The following is a 22,736-nucleotide window of genomic DNA, read 5'->3' as shown; positions in this document are numbered from 1 at the left end:
CTGGTGGTCCTGATTATTACCTCCCTGCCCCAGATTAACCTCGACAGTGGTGGCATTTTTATTCCTGGAATATTTTGCCCTGAAATGAAAAGGAGATATTTAGGAGGAAGGAATAACACAAGGTATAAAGAGAGGGAGAGGGAGAGAGAGGCAGGATGGTTTTTAGGACACAAGACAAATCCCAAATTTTTCACTAGGGAAGCAAGCCTTGAGAAACACTTGGCGTTTGTTTCCGTTCACTTCTAAAAGTTATAATTTGACCAGAATCCAAACAATAGAAAGAGGCCCTTTCAGGCGACCAACAGGCAAGTTCATGGAAGGGGAAGTCCCTCATGTCAGAGCTTGTATCTATCAAAGAAAGATTTCTAACAAAGGAAGCCATTTACTGTGTTCAAGCAATTTATTTACCCAAACGTTTCATCCTTGGTTTGTAACTTTCCAGGTCGGCTGCAAGGGTAGCTTGGTAATTTTCCAGTACTGTGTAATGGCCAACTTTTATTGGCTCTTAGTTGAAGGACTTTATCTCCACATCCTCATGGTCATATTCTCTCCTAACAGACACTTCGCCTTATATCTCCTTATTGGATGGGGTAAGAAGATTGACACAACCTTCTTTTCTTCTCTCTTTGCCTCTACTGTGTAAAAACGGGGTCTTTGTATCTTAGCTCCTAGGTCTGGCCTCCAGAACTTGAGATCGAGCAACATGGACACACACGGCATACATTGGGGCTGCTTGACTCCCTCACCCCCATCTCTCTTTCTGAGCTTCCAAACAAGCAGCAAAAATGGAGATGCAACCAGTTCCTGCTGCTGGTTGATGAGATGTATTTGGCTGGGTGGTGGGAGTCACATGTTGTGCAGGCCTGACCTAGATACCGTACCTTTCAGTGTATAAGATGCCCCCATGTATAAGACGCCCCTATTTTGGGGGACTCGAATTGAAGAAAATGGGGGGAGATGACACAGAGTTGTTGAGGTGTTTGTGTGTCTGAAGGATTTCCCAGAGTTGTTGAGCTTTTTGGGAGGAGGGGATTACCCAGGGTTGCTGAGCCTTTTTTAGGGGGGATTGCCGAAAATCGCTCACGGGCACACCTATGTCCCATCGCCAGCAGAAGCTGCCAATCGCCTGTCCAACTGCCGCAGCGTCAGCAAATCAACACCACCCATTGACACAGCAACCAACAACACGCACACAATAGCCGCTGACAGCCATGGCAGCAGCCAATCAAACGTCCAACCTATGCACTATCCATGTATAAGACGTCCACCACTTTTTGGCGTGATTTTTAAAGAAAAAAACATAAGTCTTATACACCGAAAAGTACGGTATTCAGATTGTTTGGTTGGTGGACCCAGAACTCTTGAAGATGATGTATGTGTGTATGTGTAAAGCCTAAAACCCCTGGAGGAGAGTTCCAGCATTCCGGGGAAGGAGGGAATCCTGAGACAAGCTTATCCATTCATTCACTGAATTTGTATAGCCACCTTATAACATGAATTCAATCAGTACAACAACTGAAATGCAATATATAACAGGGCTTATCCACACTTCCTCTCGTCCCGCTGCTTTGCCCCCCAGGGAAATTGTTCTTTAGTGCGCAGTTGGAGCAAATGGCAATTCAGGTTTTCTCCTGGTTGACCTTTGCTCTGATTTAGCATGGATTTAGGGTTCTCCCTGGGAAAGGAGCAGGGCAAGGGGGGAACTGCTTGGACTCGTGCCTAGACAGCACAGGTCAAGTGGGAAACTGCTCAGACCGATGCGTTCTAGAAATGGATGGGAAAAGCAGAAGTGTGGACGAGCCCACAGTAAAGTGTATAAACTAAAAGCACAATTGCCATATTTTTCGCTCTATAGGATGTGCCCGACCATAGGACACACCTTGTTTTAGAGGGGGAGAACAAGAAAAAAAATTCTCCCCCTCTCTGCGCAGCGCCCCTTCAGCAAAGCGGCAGGAGAAACGGAGCCCCTTCCATTTCTCCTCCTGCTTAGCTGAAGGGACGCTGCGCCTTAGCTGAAGGGGGACCTACCCTTCAGCGAAAGGAACCCAAAGCCTCCGGAGCGCAGCGGGAACTCAGGCGGCTATCTTTGAAGCCTGGAGAGTGAGAGGGGTCGGTGGGCTTCAGGCGGCATTCGCTCCGTAAGACGTACACACATTTCCCCTTAATTTTTGGAGGGGAAAATGTGCGTCTTATAGAGCGAAAAATACGGTAGACAAGTTGCAACACTATGCACAGTGAATCGCTATTCTGGAGCCAGATAGTATGAGGAATAGTATGTTGGGCTTCCAGCAGACAAAACATTTATTCCAAGCTCAGTCTCTGGTATCTCCAGTTAAATGGGGTTTAGGTAGCAAGGCTGACAAGGGCCTCAGCCTAAGACCTTACTTTTGATTGTTTCAGCACCACAAATGTGGCAGTGTCAGCAGCCTCTCCCTCTCCTCTGCCACATGTTTAGCTACTTTAAACGTTTAACTAAATTTAAGAAAGGATTTCTAACACTACCTAGCAATTAGTTCTTGCACCATGGGATATTTTTTGCATGTAATGCATTCTAATGTTGATGCATTGCAGAAGTGATCTATTTAACAATTCTCCTTTCCCTCCACTTCGTATTCCACTCTCAGGAATCCCCACAGTGTTCATCATCGCATGGATTGTGTCTAGAGTCTATTTGGAGGACACTGGGTAAGTTTAAAAAGGAAAGCAAACTTGATGCTTCCACGTTTTGTCACCACGCGTCTTTTGGCAATTGTGCTATGTCCAATATTACCAATTCTTGGAATGTCAGAATTCTCTGAGGTGTCTATGAAAGATTTCATGAGGCTCATTCCCGCTCCAGGGACAACGGGGAGTGACAGGTGATGAATTCATCATTTTAAAAATATTTTATATTGGCTGCTCCCTGCTACTGTATAGAGCAGACTTCTTCAACCATCCTGGGCATGGTCTGCTGGGAACTCTAGTTCAACAACATCTAGAGGATACCAGATTGGACAGGGTGTAAGCGCTTGACATATGTAGTTCTGCGCTCAACAAGAGAACGCAGGATTTGCACGCAGGTTCAGTCCTGTGTGGTTCAGTCAAATGCCTCTTCACATATTTGATTTGGCTTAGAAGGCTTTAAAGGGGGATTCAACAACTTCAGGGGAGGCCAGGTCTTTCAGTGGCCAAAAGTAACAGTGGCTGTGGGGAATTTCTGCTTTGTTCTTGAGGAGCAACACCAAGAGAGGGGCTGTCACCTCCGTGCCCTGTTTGTTGGCTTCTCAGAAGCACACAGCTGGCCACTGTGTGAACTAACTCATAACAACTTGGGCACCCAGAGTGGCGCACATGTCGTGCACCCAGGAGGGAGCCGCCTGGGGGCAGGGCGAGCTGCCCAGGGGGGCATTTGGCATGGTGATTGGCGCCCATTGGGAGCTATCAGTGCAGTGATCAGAACGGCTATCAGCGCCCATTGGGGGCAATCAGCATCCGGGGGGGTTGTGTGACAATTGGCGCCCAGGGGGTGGGGTGGTGATCCACCCAGGGGGGATTTTGTCACACTCCCCCAGGATGACACCCAGGACAGACCGCCCCCACCGCCTCCCCTTCCTACGCCCCTGACTCAAAGCGCATGGTAAATTCATCTTTTAATAAAAGTTGCTTGCTTTGCTAATACAGTGGATCACAGGCACCGGGTTGCTCCAAAAAGTGAAGGGGCCCGGTGTGCACATGTGACATCACACGTGAGCCATGTGATGTCACACATGAGCCATGTGATGTCACATGTGTCTCCCAATGCTGCACAAGCCAGCGCATCCTTCCATTAGATTGTGCTAGATGCTGCGCAGGCAGGTGCAACCTCACTACTCTTGCAGGAGCTAAAGGGACCCCCAAACTGCCAGCAAAGAAACCCCACCCCCAGGCCCTATAAAAGGGGTGGACTTGTCTGGCTTTCTATAGCTTCTCCTGTTATTGAGGGTTCTACTACTGTGGCTGCCTCACTTCGGCCCACCTCTCCATAATTCCAGCACTGACTTTGCAAGAGAAAATAGTGCCTGTTTTTGTTTTTTTAGGAGGTTTTGCCCTTTTCCAATTTGCTTGGCATTTTCAGTGCAGCTTCTCAATTTATTTACCGTATAAATGGGATTAATAATTTTTTTAAATTATTTCCTCCCTTCTTCCCAATAGTTGCTGGGATACGAACGATCACAGCGTTCCTTGGTGGGTTATAAGATTACCCATCCTAATTTCAATTTTAGTAAGTAAATTCAAATGGCATGTTAACGCTTCGGTTTCACACTGTGATTTTCAGCTCTGTAATTCTGTACGCGTGTGTCGATCTGAGCAAAGTGTGCTATCATATTTTAACGTATTGATTTTATTTATAACCTACTTTTCAGCTCAAGGTTGATATGATCCATTAAAGCAGCTAATATAACATGTCCGTCAGAAAGAACTCCTGCTAGCACACTGAAATATGTTTGGTTTTTTTTTAATTCCCACAAAGTCCTAAAAACAACAGTGAAAAATGCAACGGCACACCCCCCCCCCCCCCGGACACAGTCCTCAAATACTTAGTGGACCAAAACAGCCCCTGCCTGCTTTATAAAAGTTAAAATAGATGTAGCTAAATCAGCCTCCATTTGCAAGATCACTTTTCATAGGGCTAACTATCCAGAACCAAAGCATTTTCTATTCCAGCTGGTGATGCTTGCAATACTTATCCCATTACATCCTGCCAGAGGCATACCTTTTCAAATCCCCATCATGGAATTTCATGTTTCAAAGGATTTTATTTTTTATTTGTAGGCCTCTTCATACATAGGGTGTGTGTGTGTGTGTGTGTGTGTGTGTGTTGCACGAGTGTGCATGCACAATGCATTGCATTTTAATATAGATGTGTATAAATTCCCTCTAATGGTATGCTAAGCAATTTACAAAAAATTGTAAATATTCCCTCCCCCTCAAAAAACATATATATTAAAAATAGAAGCACTGTAGCTCTAGGCTGTCCGGAAACCATCTGTGCTGACCCTGAAAACCCTGATGGGGGTTTTTTGTTTGTTTATTTGCTAATTAGGTCTTGGTGAACCCCAAGCTCTAATTAGCCTTGTTTATAAGTGACAGGCAAAAGGCACATTAATCGTGAATTAATTATGGATTCATTATACTCGATATCAATTGTGGCAGCTCTCTTCTTGTCCCCAAAAGTATAATGAGAAGATAGGTAGGTATTATTATTATTATTTATGGAATATATATACCGCCCTATACTAGGAGGTCTCAGGGATGGTTCACAGAGTAGCAAGGTAGAGTAAAATTGCAGTAGGCAGGACAGGAGCGAACAGAAGTCAGGCTTGTCAGATGTACTTTGTTTTTTACTGGAACTCCCAAGATCTTTCAAGCCCTTGAAATTGCCCACCTGCACTCCCAAAATCTACGCAAAAGTGAGAGGACAGTTGTAGCCTCTCTCTCTCTCTCTCTCTCTCTCTCTCTCTCTCTCTCTCTCTCTCACACACCCACACCCACACCCACACCCACACACACACACCCCTCTGCTTTCAGCTGAGGTTATGCCTCCATTTATGAGACAAAAATATCTCACTTCTGGCTTAACGTCTATAGGACACAAGTAAATTATAATTCAGTCTCCCTGTTACTTTTCATTGGGTGGTGGTCGACTTTGCCAGAAGTCAAATGGCTGTACCTTGCCCTTTGGTAACACTGTCGAACCGAGCTGTTAGTTTCCAGTGCCGCTAACGGCTCTAGCCATTGATTCAGCGTGTTGGAAACATCTCCCAATAACATTTTGGCCATGGAATAATCCTTCTTGGCAAGCTTTGGGCATTCCGTGTCGTGTTCCTCTTCTTGGTCTTTTAAATTTGAGATGTCCTGTACCTGCCACACTGTTCAGTACTTGGCACAGTGAAATTCTAACAAGCCAAAGAATTTGAGGCAAAGACTCAAACAGGTGAGAGACACATGATTAGGATTCAATAGATGGGATTCCTGCATTGCAGGGGTTGGAGTACATGAACCTCGGTGTACCTTCCAACTCTGCAATTCTATGATTCTCCGATTCTCTGTCCTTATGCTGCTCTTCCCCCGCCCTGGTGCTCTCCAGAAGTTTTTTACTACAGCTCCCATCAGCCCCTGCTTGCATAGCCAATGGTCAGGTATGATGGAAGCTAGACATCTGGCGGGCACCAAATTGCAGAAGGCTGTCTTATACTCTCCTTCGGTGAAGGTGTTGTTTTAGACTAGTGAAAATCTGAACTGAGAACTACATAGGACTTTTTGCAGTCCTGCAGTTACAAATGACCTGCCTAGCAAAGTCCTAGAGACATAGAATCCTAGATTTTTATAGTTGAAAGGGACCCTGATGGTCATTTAGTCTAAAGCCCTGCAATGCAGGGATATGCAGGTGGCCCGTATGGGGATGGAACTCACAACCTTGACATTATCAGCACTATGCTCTAACCAACTAAGCTGTGTCCTATCCTGCCTTTCAGCTACAGCCCCCTAATGTGGTTTATGCTAAGCTTGGTGTTGTGTAGGGCTCAGAGCAGGGGTCAGCAAACTTTTTCAGCAGGGGGCTGGGTCCACTGTCCCTCAGACCTTGGGGGGGGGGCGGACTATATTTTGAATAATAAAAAAAAAGAACGAATTCCTATGCCCCACAAATAACCCAGAGATGCATTTTAAATAAAAGGACGCATTCTACTCATGTAAAAACATGCTGATTCCTGGACTGTCTGCGGGCCGGATTTCGAAGGCGATTGGGCCGGATCCGGCCCCCGGGCCTTAGTTTGCCTACCCATGGCTTAAAGCAGTCTTTCTCAACCTGTGGGTCCCCAGATGTTGTTGAACTACAACTCCCATCACCCCTAGCTAGCAAGGCCAGAGCTCAGAGATGATGGGAGTTGTAGTCCAATAACATCTGGGGACCCACAGGTTGAGAACCACTGGCTTAGAGTATCAGACTGGGGAGGTCCATATTCAAATCGTTGCTCAGCTACAAAGTTTACCAACTGACCATGGGCCAGAATTTTTAATCAGGTCCAGCCCTGCTATTAGAGTGAAGCAGCTTCCTCATGTACCTTTTCATGTAGGGTATCATGAAAGGACTATAAATTGTTAGTTTTTCAGTTTACTCTTATTGAACTTTTACTGCCAGGGAGAGGTGTGTGGATTTACTGGTGTGCATGCATGCTGTCTTCTAGGTGAATTTTGTACTTTTCATCAGCATTATAAGAATTCTACTGCAAAAGCTGAGATCGCCAGATGTTGGAGGCAATGACCAGTCCCAGTATAAGTAAGTGAAACTCCCCAGAAGTCCCTGTTGGGAAAATGGAAATTTAGGGGATCTCTGTTAAGCTCTGATTCATCCTTACTTTTTTGTGTGTTGGCGTGTTTTTTTAGGAGACTTGCAAAATCGACATTGCTGCTTATACCACTGTTTGGAGTTCACTACATGTTGTTCGCAGTCTTTCCGATTCGCATTTCAAATAACTATCAGATCATTTTTGAGTTATGTCTGGGATCTTTTCAGGTAAGATATCTGCCCAGTGTTGTTGTTGTTGTTTTTTAAACTGACATAGTTCGTTATTTTTACTGAAATAGTTTATTGTTAAGTTTAACTTAATATTTCCCATTTACAGGGCCTGGTTGTTGCAGTCCTATACTGCTTTCTGAACAGCGAAGTAAGTTTTTATTTAGTCTCTTGTGGTAATAACTAAGGAAGGGCTATAGCTTACAGGTGCAACCCACAGCATTCTAGTTCCTTGGGCTTTCGAGGCTTTGTGAGGGACCCAGGGCTGGTGTTAGCACCCAGCGTTACCAGAAAGTTCATGGCACCCCATCAGGACCCCACTTCTCTGCTAATAAAGGTCCTCTACCCTCCTGCCCAGATCAGGCAGCTGAACCCGCAAGGTAGTGTTTCCTGCAATAGGGGAGGTGCCATTTTAAGCCATATTCACACCACACATACAAAACACTACGATACCACTTTAAACAGCCATGCCTTTCCCAAGGAATCCTGGGAAGTGTAGTTTGTTAAGCTGCAGTTTGTTAAGTGTGCTGAGAGTTGTTAGGCTACAATTACCAGCCCATCTTTGTAGGAAACTCTGGGAATTGTGAGGGGAATAGGGGTCTCCTAACAACTCTCACCACCCTTAACAAACGGAAGCTCCCGTAATTCTTGGGTGGGGTGGGGGGAGCCATGATTATTCAAAATGGTATCATAGTCCTTTTAAAAGATGGTGTGGCATTCATTTCCCACAGTGCCCTGGAGCAATGTTGTGTCAGGGGCATTTGGGGTAATTAATATGGCAACTCCGCTGCCACCCACCATGACTAACAGGTAAGCTTGCCAGGTGTTGCCCAGATAGAGGAGGGACCCTGGAGAACATTTGGATGGGTATAAAAGGTAAAGGTAAAGGGATCCCTGACCATTAGGTCCAGTCGTGACCGACTCTGGGGTTGCAGCGCTCATCTCGCTTTATTGGCTGAGGGAGCCGGCTACAGCTTCCGGATCATGTGGCCAGCATGACTAAGCCGCTTCTGGCGAACCAGAGCAGCGCACGGAAACGCCGTTTACCTTCCCGCCACAGCGGTACCTATTTATCTATTTGCACTTTGGCGTGCTTTCGAACTGCTAGGTGGGCAGGAGCAGGGACCGAGCAACGGGAGCTCACCCCGTCGCGGGGATTCGAACCGCTGACCTTCTGATCGGCAAGTCCTAGGCTCTGTGCTTTAACCCACAGCACCACCCGTGTCCCTTGGATGGGTGTGGGTGGGTGCAAATTTGGATTCAGCTCTGACCAGGGATTCTTGGCAGCTCTGCTGTCTCTGGTTCAGAGGTATCCACTCTCAGCGTTGTATATCTGAAATATCTTCCTGAAAAGGAATTATTATACAACCTTGCTGCATGTTAAAGCATCGTGTGGGGGGGGGGGAAGCATTGCTGACCTTTCCGAGCCCCCACCCCTACCCCCAAATTGATGTAAGCTTCTTATGAATGTGCACACCTAATACTCTGCGTGCTGGTGTGCTCTGTTTACATTTAGGTACAAGGCGAACTGAAAAGAAAATGGCGGAGTTGGTGTTTGAACCAAAGAATGGGCCGAGATTACAGACTTCACAGCTCTTCTATTTCTCGGAATGGCTCAGAAAGCATCTCCCAGTTGCATCGTAATTCAGCGACTCAGTTTTCCCTCCAGACGGAAACCACAGTGATATAAGCCACGTGGGTGCCTGCAAAAGACTAAAGATTATAGGGCATATCGCTGCATTGTACAGCTCAGTCAGCGTGATAACATTTTATAACGTCTGTAGAGTTTTTACCCTGTTTTTGTCTACATGTCAAAATGTGGGAATGGCCTAGTGCAGGTCGTGGTATCCTTTGAGTTTAGCCTTAGAACTTGTTTTCAGCTGTAGGATTTGTGTGTCCTTGGACCATAGGAAGTGGTGTGTTTTGATGCATTTTTATTAGTTATCATTCTGACCCCTACCAATTCCATGCTGAAAATAATTGGGGTTTACTGGATTAAGAAAAAGGAAAGTTGTGCTGCCTCAGACCAATGTCCCTCTAGCTTAGCATCCATTTTTCCAACAGCGTTCAGCCAGATATCTCTAAAAATATCACAGCAAGACATGAAGGCAAGAATCCTCTACCATGGTTGCCCTCTAAAACTTGATAATTTTGGAGATGCACTTCCCCTGAACTGGTATGGTATATATAGGATCATGAATGGCAGCCATTGGTAGCCTAATATTTCACAAATGTATCTAATCCTCTTTAAGGTCATCTAAGATGCTGGCCATTGCCACACATTGTGATAATGAGTTCCATAGATAAATTAGGTGAGGCCTGAAGAACTTCCTTTTGTCTGTGCTGAAGTTCCTGCCAGTCACTTTCAATTCATTACCCTGGCATCTGAATCATTCTCCCAGATGCCCACTATATTGCTTGCTTGTCCACTTTCTTTCAGCAAACACTTCCCTATTTGCATGAGGCCAAACATCGCCGGACTTAGGACCAGCTCTGTTACATAGATGCAGATCGTGATATCAACCCACATTGGCATGTAGGCCTCAGCCTGGTCCATAGTTTCAGAAGAAAGTGTTACTAGGTTTTGGTTCAAGGATGGGGAACCTTTGGCTCATGGACCTAATGAGGCCCCCCAGACCAACTCACTAGTCCCTTTTGGCCAAGCCATATCGGGTAAAGACATGGGGGCTTGCAGACACCACCCTAGAACTGATGAGCAGCCGCTGCAAAATATAGCCCATGAAGGTAATCTTCAAAGTCTAATGACAATTTTAAATTTGGTGAACTCTAAGAAGCCTAAGGGGGTGGAGGCTTGGGTAAGATGTCATACACAGACCTTTGCCATGACTAGCAGAAGAAAAGAATTAAGGTTTTTGTAGGACACACACACAAACTGCAGAACTCAGCTTGCACGAACTTTGATTAATAGAACATCCTTGCTCTTATCACACACTGGCATATTTTTCCTCTGTTCCTACGGTTTGGCTGTGCCCTGAGTATTGATTGTTATGTTGCACTTTTAATTTGCAAATGGTTTCGCCACCATTATTGCATATGCTCTCTCAACAAGCCAGTGATGTCGGTCACTATTATTACCATTTTACAAATGGGAACTGCGTTTGGGAGCCAATGATTTGGCTCAGGGTTGTGCAATGAGTCTTGAGACAGAGATTGGAACTTGACAAAGGAGGAACGGTGAACCGCACGGAGACAGAAAAAAGACTGTATAGACTGAGGTATGTGATACCTTAAAAACCATGGGCAGGGAACCTTATTAGCTGAAGGGACACATTCCCTTCCAGGCAACCTAGAGCTAGAAGTGGGTAGAGTCTGTTTCTTTTATATTTCTGCTATAAAAATCTTTGCCATCTTGGGAATTAGCTACTATATTGACTAAGGTAAAGGTAAAGGGACCCCTGACCATTAGGTCCAGTTGTGACTGACTCTGGGGTTGCGGCGCTCATCTCGCTTTATTGGCCGAGGGAGCCGGCGTACAGCTTCTGGGTCATGTGGCCAGCATGACTAAGCCGCTTCTGGTGAACCAGAGCAGCGCACGGAAATGCCGTTTACCTTCCCGCCAGAGCGGTACCTATTTATCTACTTGCACTTTGACGTGCTTTTGAACTGCTAGGTTGGCAGGAGCAGGGACTGAGCAACGGGAGCTCACCCCATCACGGGGATTTGAACCGCCGACCTTTTGATTGGCAAGTCCTAGGCTCTATGGTTTAACCCACAGCGCCACCCGCATCCCTACTATATTGACTAAGAAGGCTCAAAAGGATGCTGCAGTTTACAAAGAGGTTTATCCAATTCACTTTCAAAGCAGCCTTTACCAACCTGGAAACCTCCAAATGTTTTTGGAGTACAACTCCCATCGGTGCAAGCTGGCTGGGGCTGATGGGAGTTGTAGTCCAAAAACATCTGGAGGGTTCCAGGTTGGCAAAGAGTGATGTATTCAAATGCGTCCCCTCTTCAGACTTTCAATTCCCCCATACCGGGTCCTTAATCATGAGAGGAGCCTCTGGCCTTGTTGGGCAAAGTTATTGGACTTGTTTCTTCATCCTTCTTGGAATGAATGAGTGAGTGAATGGATTTGCATTTGGAATAGTTGTACTGTACGTGGGATGAATGGCTGTCTTTTGAACACAGGGATGGGGAACCTGTGGCCCTCCAGATATTGCAGCACAGCTGACCACTGCCTTTGCTCTTAGGAGCTGGAGTCCAGCTGGAGTGCCATGGCTTCCCCATTCCTGTGACAGCGGTTCTCATTAAATTCTCCAAATACTCGTTTTGTGACTTGCGTGTTTTCACATACGCCGTTTCCAATACTAATTTATTGTATGCATTTTTATGTTACGTCATCGTATATGTATTATGTTTTGCCTGTTGTTAAGGCTTCCCTTTTTGTCAGCTTGCTATTCAAATCTTTAATTTCAGCAGACAGAAAATGATGGTTTTATGTAGTGCTCTAGAGTGTTCACAGCACTTCACCTGAATTATTTCATTAATCTTTGCGACAACCCTGGGCTTTGGGTCAGTATTGGTATTCCCATACTGCAGATGGGAGACTGAGGCTAAGAGATGCCACCAAGGATGTCCATTGAGTCACAGCTCAGTTTCTTAATAGTGCAATCCTGAGCGTGTTTACTTGGATGTAAGCCCCACTGACTTCATAAAGAGCAGCCATAGACACTACACCAGCTCTGTATGTGCAGAGTGACTTCATTTTAATGCTTGCTATGTCCCGAACTCCCAAACATCTTGGAATAAAAAACATGGTTTCCAGATCAAATAGTGTGGGTAGCACAAGTCTTTTCGTGTAGTCAAAACCTGTCACGCTTTTGTGACTTCTTTAATGCAACAACTCTTCTAGCATACTTTGAATATCATTCTATATATATATAATTTTCTTTTCCAGTGTTTATGATATCTGCCGAGCGGGTTTCCATTCATGCTGATGTGCATTTGTAAAAAGTAAAAGAAGAGGTGGGGGGAGTGGGAGGGAACAAAACTTTTAACTATTGCTTAGGACACCTAGGACATAATGATGCAGATTGAAAAATAAAGCTTGAAGCAGAAGGCACCAGGCAAGTTACTTGTCCAGAGTCAGAGAACAGCACCATTTGGAGCAGGAGAAAGAGAAACGGACCAGGCTTGAATTATTCCTAGCATTAGAACACCTGGTTGCTTAAGGCTCACCAGAATAAATAGCAATAACTATATATATATATATATATATATATATATATATATATATATATACCAGTTAACCAAAATTAATGTTCTTGACCAGCCACCAGTCTATATATGTTATAGGATCATGCACTAAAACTTTTCCTGGACTGTAGGGTGTAGCACTGATGTTCTGCTTATTATCCTCACTTACTTTTCACCCTTCTCTTCCCAGGCACGCTCAATGTCTGAGTTTTGTTTCCCTCCGCTTTTTCGTTGCCCCAAGCTGTCCTCACGAAAACCTGCTCTTTAAAGCTGAATAGGAGCACAGGTCAAATTGGGGTTTCCACAGATGGATGTTTGCTCCGATTGAACTTCGTAGAATGAGTTTTCACAAGGAAAGCTCTGGAGCCAAAAAAATAAAATAAAAAATGGCGCTGGAACACACAACATTAAATTGTGGACCGTGCCTGGAAAGGGCAGTGGAAAGGTACGTGTGGCTACACCCACAGTAAAGTACAAGCATAATTGGATTCTGAAGGCCACATGGCTTAGTTCAGCTTCCATGTTCCTTCCATCGATGCTTCTGTGACTCAGAGCTAAGAAGAAGAGTTTGGATTTGATATCCCGCTTTATCACTACCCGAAGGAGTCTCAAAGTGGCTAACATTCTCCTTTCCCTTCCTCCCCCACAACAAACACTCTGTGAGGTGAGTGAGGCTGAGAGACTTCAGAAAAGTGTGACTAGCCCAAGGTCACCCAGCAGCTGCATGTGGAGGAGCAGGGAAGCGAACCCAGTTCACCAGATTACGAGTCCACCGCTCTTAACCACTACACCACGCTGGCTCTTTCTTTCTGCCGTCCTTTCTTGGCCGACTCTTCTATGTCCTGGGTGGCTGTTGCGGATGTTCTTCTGAGTCACAGCTATGCGTGCGCATATCTGCAGCCTTTAAAATCATAATCATAATTTTTTTATTTATACCCTGCCCATCTGGCTGGGGTTTCCCCAGCCACCCTGTGCGGCTCACAGCATATATCAGAACATACTAAAACGTCGAATGTTAAAAACTTCCCGATACGGGGCTGCCTTCAGATGTCTTCTAAAAGTCAAATAGTTGTTTATTTGCTTGACATCTGAAGGGCGGATGTTCCACAGGGAGGGCGCCACTACCAAGTCGCCTGACTCCTAGTATGCCTGAGGTTTACTGGGTGGAAGGAGGGGAAATAGGTCACAGCAGCACAATGAGGTGCCTTAATATTTCCCAGGCCAAACCTGCCATTCTATCAACCAATCCACAATGTCTGCTCCCGAGGAGCCTTTCATTTTGCTCCTTTCTTTTCCCATCTCATCAGCTTGGTACATTTTAAAGCGAGCTGACAAAGGACGCATTGATAGGCCATAACATTTTTGCAATGCGTCAAGTACAAATGCCTCTTCCTGCATGATTAATTCAGAGGCCGGGAGTGCGATATGTTCTCATCAAAATGGGTCATCCCAAGCTCGTGTCAAACATTTGGTTTTTTTACTGTAGCTTTCCCACCCAAAAGTCTACTTTAATGTTTCATAATTGCATGGTTGGACCTTGGTGTTTAGTATATCAGATTATAAATATTGCTGGAACTTAATGGGCTATGTAAATACCCTTACTGTAGTACCACTTTATATCTGTGGGCTGCTGCTTACAACTTCAGACCTAGCAGGGCCATTTAGAAAGGGGGGAGGGGAGAGAGTCCAAGAGGATCCCTTTATAATTACCATAAAAGGCATAAACTGAAAGGGGCTTTTTTTTGTTTTGTTTTAACCTCCTGTCCTTATGTAGCCGTTGCAAAGGGAAAGATATGAAGCTGACAGGTTCTTATAAATATAAGCATGCCGTGTCTACACTCTTAAAAGAAAGGAGCGTGAGTGTGTTTATTTCTGTTGTCGCCTGTGACCACGTCTTTTCTAAATAATAGATGCAAATGCTGCAGTGCTCTCCACAGGGACTTAAAAAAAAAAATTACCTCATACAATGACTTTTTTTTTTTTTACCTCATAAACTGAAGGGTTAGCAAAAATTACCACAGGCAGCAAACAGCGTGGAGATTTCTAGAAAACTGATTCACAGGGAAAATAGCAAGTGGAGTTGTACACAGAGCAGGTTCTTAGAAGGCCCATTCGGCTCAACTTCACCACATGCAAAGCAATATGGACCTGTTTGTTTAGGCAAGCCCATCTAGACACATAGACACTGGCGTGTTTTCCAAATGAAATCACTGTTAATTACCCTTAAATGTTTCAAACTGTTTTTAATTGCTAGTTTTCAAAGGTTCTTGTAAACCACTTAAGAGGTTTTATGACGAGAAGTATATAGATTTCGTTAAATAAATAAAACTGGTGTGAAACTATGGCAATCTTATTGTTAGGTCGTGGGTTGACATAGCAGCCGGCACAGCGATTTCTTCAAGTAGCTCTTTATTATGGTAAGCTGGAATAGAACTGACTGCGAACAGCTCAGCCGGCCTGTATTTATAGGCAGCCGGCTGTCAACATTGTAACCACAACAGCCCAGAGTTCCCGCCTAAAATAACAGACGCGGACCTGAGTGAAAACTATCTACAGACCTGAGTGAAAACTATATACAGTATCCCCCTGTTGGCCCAGGGTGAAACTACACTACATAACACCCCTCCCCACCGAGATAAGGCGTTAGTTACAATCGTAATGGTTTCCTTATATACAGCACTACGCGTAATGGTTCAATTAAGCACAAAAGCATATCGGTTACATTTCCCATACTTAGACCAACAGTGATACCTGTCCAACAACATAGTCCTTTAAATAAGTTGGGCGCTTGGAAACTCTGCCAGACCGCCGGGGACTGGTAGCCAAGTCCGGAGGGCCACACAGTTCTCGCTGAGGCTGTGGTGCGACCCTAGGTGACGTTGGAACCAACTCCCCTGGATCCGCTGCTGTGGGTGGAGCCTCCGCAAGTGGAGTGGTCTGAGTCTGTTCTGAAACGGCTTGGTTCGGCTCCACGCTGGCAGCTTGCGAGGGAGGTGTAGGTGGGGCCTCGCCATCTGTACGTGTCTCTTCTGGAGCCGCAAGCGCAGTTGGGGGCACCTCGGTAGTGTCCAAGTCCCCAACCCTGCGCCTAAGCTGGTCTATGTGCCGTCGCCACAAGCGTCCGTCTTCGAGTGCCACCTGGTACGAGCGAGGTCCAGTGACTCCCACTACTGTGGCTGGCACCCAAGGGATGTCCCCCACATAGTTCCGGGCAAAGACCTGGTTTCCTGGGACAAATGACCGTGGTGCGTTGGCACAGCCTGGGGGTTCAGCCACGGCAAAGTCTGGGTGTAGCCGGTCGAGCGGTGACCTGAGGCGGCGGCCCATAAGCAGTTCAGCAGGACTCCTCCCTGTGGCCGCATGAGGGGTGATGTGTCGCACGAACAAGTATTCGGCGACCCGCTCATGCCAGTCTCCCCGGTCCAGGCGCGCCAGTGCCTCTTTTGTCGAGCGCACCATTCTTTCCGCTTGCCCGTTGCTGGATGGATGAAAGGGTGCCGTTAGGGCATGGCGGATGCCCAGTCCCAAAAGATACCGCTCAAACGTGCCTGACGTGAACTGCGGTCCGTTGTCAGAGACAAGGACATCAGGACACCCATGCGTTGCAAACAGGCCTCGCAGCACCCGGATGACAGCTTCGGTAGTGGTGGAGGGCATCAGGGCGACCTCCAGCCATTTGGAATAGGCGTCCACCACTACCATAAAGGTCCGGCCGTGAAAGGGGCCAGCCAGATCGATGTGCACCCTCGACCAGGGTGTCTTTGGCGTCTCCCAGGTGTGTCCCTTAGCTGCCGGTGGTGCAGGCCTCGACTCCTGGCACGCTTGACAGGCGGACACCCAGGCAGTGATGGCATCGTCCATATTAGGCCACCAGACGTAACACCGAGCCAACGCCTTCATTTTGACAATTCCTGGGTGGCCAACGTGCAGAGCCTCCAGGACGCGCTGACGGAGTCCCTGGGGAATCACAACGCGGTCTCCCCACAGCAGGCAGCCGCGATGAGCTGAGAGTTCATGTTGTCTGGTTGCGAAGGGCTGGAACTCCGATGCAACAGGCCCTTGTGGCCACCCCCTCCACACCCAGTTGAGCACCCGGCTGATGGTGCGATCCTGGGCAGATGCGGAGGCCACAGTGGCAGCCGATACAGGCGCTGCCGGAAGATCCTCAATCAGAAGGAGCGATGAAGCTGGAGCCGGGTCTTCCACAAATGCTGGAAGAGGGCAACGGCTGAGGGCGTCGGCATGGCCCATCGATTACCCGGGCGATGGATGAGCCGGTAGTGGTAGGCAGCCAGGAAAACAGTCCATCGCAGCATGCGTGGTGAGAGGACCGGTGGAGTTGGACGATCACCGGCGAGGAGGCCCAGGAGTGGCTTGTGGTCAGTGATGAGGTCAAAAGTCCTGCCATAGAGGTATTCATGGAACCTCTTCACTCCAGCCACAAGTGCTAATGCCTCCTTGTCGAGCTGGCTGTAATTCCGTTCCGTCGGAGATAGTGTCCTGGAAAAGTAGGCGAGCGGTGCTTCTCTTCCATCTGGAAAACGGTGACTAAGGACAGCACCGATGCCAAAAGGTGAGGCGTCGCAGGCAAGGACCAGCGGCCTGGATTCACTGTACTGTACCAGCACACTGTCTGAAGAAAGGAGAGCCTTGACCGCGTTGAAGGCCGCCGTCTCCCGATGACCCCAGGCCCAAGGCGTCTTAGTGCTAAGGAGTCAGTGAAGAGGCTCAGCCACTGTGGCTTTGTGGGGCAGGAACATGTTATAAAAGTTCAGCAGCCCCAGGAATGCCTGCAACTCCGTTTTGTTCTTTGGGGTGGGGGCCTGCTGGATAGCGCGGATCTTGGATGTGGTTGGATGAAGACCGGAGGCATCGATAAGATAGCCCAGGAACTCTACCTGTGGAACGGCGATCTGGCACTTGTCCCTCTTTACCTTGAAACCAGTCTAGCCCTAGGAGGCTTGGCCGCTGACCTTCGACCACCACCAACCGGAGCAGGCCCGAAAAATCCTTGAAGGCGATCCGGAACCGGCCAACGCCTACCACGGGAATGTCGTTTCCCTGGTAGTCTCTCAGGTGTACGCGGTGAGAGTCGAGTTGCCTTTTGGACACTCTGGGTACCAGTCTTTTGATGGTGCTCCATGACACGATGGACAGGGCAGACCCGGTGTCAATCTCCATGTCACATGGAGCTCCTTCAATGAGCACCGTGACGTTCAGCTTGCGTCGCGTAGGCGAGTCGGTTTGGCCAATCGTGGTTCCAGACGGGCAGCGGCAGTTGGTGAGAGCGAAACAACTTTCCTTGGCAGACTGGAGTGAAGACTTGGACTTGCGAGTCGATGAAGGGGGGGTGTCAGACGGAGCCGATCGGCAGACCTTAGCGATGTGGCCCCTTCTGGAACACTTCCTACAGATGGCGTCTCTGAATCGACACTTGGCACGGGAATGGTTGCCTCCGCAGCCAGCACATTCCGGTTGGCCCTTGGACTTCTGTTGGAACTTCCTGCGCTCCCGCTTTGTCTGGTGCACGTCATCGTCTTCACTGGAGGATGCCTCCTCACTGCTGGCCTCTTCATGATGCACCGGAACTGGCTCCCTAGCAAGACGCGGGCTGCTGGACTTGCGGATCTCCTGAGGCCACAGCCTCCTCAATGGCTTTCTGTAGCGTGAGGTCTGGCTTGGCTAGGAGGCGCCGTTGCAGATGGATGTCCCGGACCCCGCAGACGATTCGATCCATCAGGGCATCGTCTAAGTCTCGGAACTCACAGTGCATGGCAGCCTGTCGCAGGGCGGTGGTGTAGTTGTTGATTGACTCCCCCTCTGCCTGGTTCCGGTGGTAGAACACATGGCGGGCAGCAATCTTGGACGGCTTTGGTGCGTAGTGGTTGCGGAGCTTCTCTTGGATCGTGTCCCATGGTGTTGCCTGGACTGCTTCAGGCGCAACCAACGCTCGGGCCGTCTCAAACACCTCAGGCCCACAGAGGCTGAGGAATAGGCCCTGCTTCCGCTCCTGTGATACTTCTGTCAGCTCGTTGGCTTGGAGGTAGCAGTCGAACCGAGCGAGGTAGGAGTCCCATGATTCAGAGGCTGGCGCAAAAAGCGGTAGAGGCACAAGTGAAGCCATGATCCCGATGCCGGCGTGAAGGGCGATGGATGGAACACAGTGCTCTAGCCAGAACAGTCAGCTCTGAATTGGTTCTGCCCAGTGATTTCGCTCAGTGATTTCGCTCTGTGATTCAGCTCAGTGATTCAGCTCAGTTCAGAGGCTGGCCGCATCTGGCTGTGCTCTGATGTCCATCCATCCCACCTTCGTCGCCAGTGTTAGGTCGTGGGTTGACATAGCAGCCGGCACAGCGATTTCTTCAAGTAGCTCTTTATTATGGTAAGCTGGAATAGAACTGACTGCAAACAGCTCAGCCGGCCTGTATTTATAGGCAGCCGGCTGTCAACATTGTAACCACAACAGCCCAGAGTTCCCGCCTAAAATAACAGACGCGGACCTGAGTGAAAACTATCTACAGACCTGAGTGAAAACTATATACAGTATCCCCCTGTTGGCCCAGGGTGAAACTACACTACATAACACTTCTCTCCTGACTGGAATCGGGAGAAGCAGAAACCAAATCTGACAGATCCGTCCACCCCTAGCTAGGGCCAGCTCTGAATCAAACGGCCCCCTTAGGCTGCAATAGCTTTCTGTACCCCAAAAAGTCTTTTCTTGACTTTTGAATACCTTGTTTTGCACTGCATTTGGGGGCCTGTTTCATGGGTTCTCAAATTGCTCACATAGTTTATATCTCCCTCATATAAGATGGTAAATAAATAAAGATGGTAAATAAAGATAGTAAACACCTCAGTCTTAACACAACCACTCACATGACCACCATGGGCAATGATGTTGTCTATGCTGCTATTATTATTATTATTATTATTATTATTATTATTATTATTATCATGAAGTAAAAATAACAACAGAGTGCTAGCCACGAACTTGGGTTTAGCTGGTGAGTGGATAGTTTATTCAGGACAGTCTCCCTACAAACTCCATATCCCAGGCAGCCACTTGGATTGCCTGGTTCTGGATTTGGCTGTGACTATGGCAATAGATGTAGAACACTTTTTTGGGGGGATGTGGAATTGAGGTGCCAACAAACCACTATTTCCAGTCCCCTTCTCAGGGTGACCAAAGCAATTGGGGCTTGCATATCCCCTTGCTGCCTTAAGGAAATAGTTTGTCTCTCTTTGCACAAACTAACATCTCTCTCTCTTACATCCAGACAAGCAAGAGGCATCAGAGTTCAAGAAAGGCATTACGGAAAGGCAGAAACACTTTGGGTGTGAAGCGTGGCCAGCTTTTGGGAGAGGGAATATGTCATAGGGGAATTCCAGAAATGAGATAGAGAGGCTTGGAGGTTCCTCGCCCCTGATTTAGGGCAATGACAGCGTGATACTTTTTCTAGGTTGTATTTTTCGGACCACGGTAATTTCTGACAAACTGTTACAGCCAGCCTATTACAGTGGTACCTCGGGTTACATATGCTTCAGGTTACATACGCTTCAGGTTACAGACTCCGCTAACCCAGAAATATTACCTGGGGTTAAGAACTTTGCTTCAGGATGAGAACAGAAATTGTGCAGCGGCGGCACAGCGGCAGCAGGAGGCCCCATTAGCTAAAGTGGTGCTTCAGGTTAAGAACAGACCTCCAGAACAAATTAAGTTCTTAACCTGAGGTACCACTGTGTTACCTAATACTTAATCCATGTGCCAGTCAGTGGCAGATAAGATCACATTATGCAGTTGAGCCTGTGGGCACTGTTCTTCAGAATTAGGTATTGTGGTAAATGGCTAAAATGCTCTTTTAAAATAGTAATGAAAATGATTCACGTGGAATGGCTTTACCTCTTGTGTGTTTTGTACCGAATTTAATATTCCCTGCTGGGTTTTAATCAACAGAGCCTCAAGAGAAACTATCTGGATGTTCTGTCTGATACTTCTATCAGTTTTACTTTTCTTTTATCCTGTCGTATACAGTGAAAACCCTGATGTAAATGGATGTGACTTATTTTAGTTTTAATTTCACTTACGTATAGGAAAACGGATGTAAATAGACTGGCTTTTCATATTTGTAAAACTGCATTTGTATCTTCTGTTCTTTAATCTATAAAATATTCTACAAAATATATAATGACCTTCATTGAGGATTTTTCTGGTCACCTTATGTAAAAAATAATAATGATACTGTACAGCTGAAAAAGGTTCAGAAAGGAGGCAACCAAAATGATAATGGGTCTGGAATAATTCCCTTGTGAAGAATTTGCGGCATTCTGGTTTAGAAAAAAGGTAAGACGATACATGATAGAGAGGATACATGATAGAGATGTATAAAATTGTATGTTTTGTGAGAAAGGTGCATTGGGAGAATTTTCTATGGACACCCCAGAAGCAAATCAGGATGATTGCTCATTGTCATGTAATCACCCCACAAACAAATCAGAATGAATGCTCAATAAAGACTAGAAAAAACACAATACATATATATCCTGTTTCCCAGGCTGCCACCCCTTGGGAAAACAGCAACTGGACAAACCACAGGTCAATCATGTGCTGCCATTATGTGATAGACAGGTAGGATGTCCCACCTACTTTCCATGGAGTCAAGCTGCCTCTGCAAATGGTTGAGAAAAGGAGGAAACAGAGGAACCTGTTCATAAGTTCACTCCACATACTGGTGTGTGAGGAAGAAACATGCCCTGAGGGTATAGAATACCCTTGCCGACAAAGGTCCGTATAGGTCCGCATAGTTAAAGCTATGGTTTTCCCAGTAGTGATGTATGGAAGTGAGAGCTGGACCATAAAGAAGGCTGATCGCCGAAGAATTGATGCTTTTGAATTATGGTGCTGGAGGAGACTCTTGAGAGTCCCATGGACTGCAAGAAGATCAAACCTATCCATTCTGAAGGAAATCAGCCCTGAGTGCTCACTGGAAGGACAGGTCCTGAAGCTGAGGCTCCAATACTTTGGCCACCTCATGAGAAGAGAAGACTCCCTGGAAGAGACCCTGATGTTAGGAAAGATTGAGAGCACAAGGAGAAGGGGACGACAGGGGATGAGATGGTTGGACAGTGTTCTCGAAGCTACCAGCAAGAGTTTGACCAAACTACAGGAGGCAGTGGAAGACAGGAGTGCCTGGCGTGCTCTGGTCCATGGGGTCACGAAGAGTCGAGCATGACTAAACACCCGAACAACAACAAACCCTTAGGGTGCTTCCAGGTGGGGATTTAATATTTTAAATGGGTTATTGAGATGTTGCATTGGTTCGTTCATTCATTTGCAACAGGTTTTTATAATTTAGCAAACTTGCCCCGGAAAGGGTAAATCCAGATTAAATGCAGGGGTGTGTGGAAACATGGGCTGGTAATTTGATGACAATGATGTGGGGGCTCATTAGAAACACCCTAGAAACACCATGAGGAAAGCTTTGCAGTGGTTGTTTTAATTCTAGTACAGGCACCCCAACAATCCATGTTACAGGCAATTCTAATACTTGCAACTTTCCAAACACAGTTTACTAAAGCCATCCCCCTCCCACCCGCCAGAGAGAAACAATATGGATCTCTCTCCCTGCCAAATTAAATTACAGTAACAGAGCATGAAAGAGGCATTTAAATATGAATGCCAACCACCAGCCTGGAACTCAAATGCAGGCAAATTGAATTATTGAGATGAAAAGCTGTATCTGAACAAAGCTCTGCAAGTTCTTCACAAATGAAGTTCAGAACAGAAACTGAAGGGCAAGAAAATCTGCAGTCGTTTCACAGTTTGAGTTAAAAATATTTCTTAATAAGAGTTACTCTTAGGAGTTTGTCTTCTGTGAGACATATTCAAAAGGTTGCATTTCAAATCTATTCCAATCTGTAGTCGTGCATTGGTTCCTACATAAATACTAGGCATCTACGTCAGACTTGGGCGTTAATCCAAATCCAA

The 22,736-nt window shown here is 46.7% G+C and overlaps 1 protein-coding gene and 1 long non-coding RNA gene across 2 annotated transcripts in view; one reads left to right on the top strand and one right to left on the bottom strand.

Annotated features, from left to right (window-relative positions):
- The window catches only part of VIPR2 (vasoactive intestinal peptide receptor 2), a 52,198-nt gene extending 39,872 nt beyond the window's left edge, over positions 1-12,326 (top strand). Inside the window, exons 7-13 of the mRNA XM_080974190.1 lie at positions 443-590; positions 2,625-2,685; positions 4,171-4,240; positions 7,206-7,297; positions 7,405-7,534; positions 7,644-7,685; positions 9,051-12,326. Coding sequence (XP_080830316.1) covers positions 443-590; positions 2,625-2,685; positions 4,171-4,240; positions 7,206-7,297; positions 7,405-7,534; positions 7,644-7,685; positions 9,051-9,224 — 717 coding nt within the window. The 3' untranslated portion in view covers positions 9,225-12,326. The remainder of the gene's footprint in view (positions 1-442; positions 591-2,624; positions 2,686-4,170; positions 4,241-7,205; positions 7,298-7,404; positions 7,535-7,643; positions 7,686-9,050) is intronic.
- LOC308459224 overlaps positions 1-22,736 on the bottom strand; it is a 300,770-nt gene that overhangs the window by 271,199 nt on the left and 6,835 nt on the right. The window lies entirely within an intron of this gene.

Source organism: Podarcis pityusensis, assembly GCF_964106645.2.
Source record: "Podarcis pityusensis genome assembly, chromosome: 12".
Classification (NCBI taxonomy): Eukaryota; Metazoa; Chordata; class Lepidosauria; order Squamata; family Lacertidae; genus Podarcis; species Podarcis pityusensis.
The sequence above is the reverse complement of the archived record's forward strand: the minus strand, read 5'-3'. Positions and strand labels throughout refer to the sequence as shown.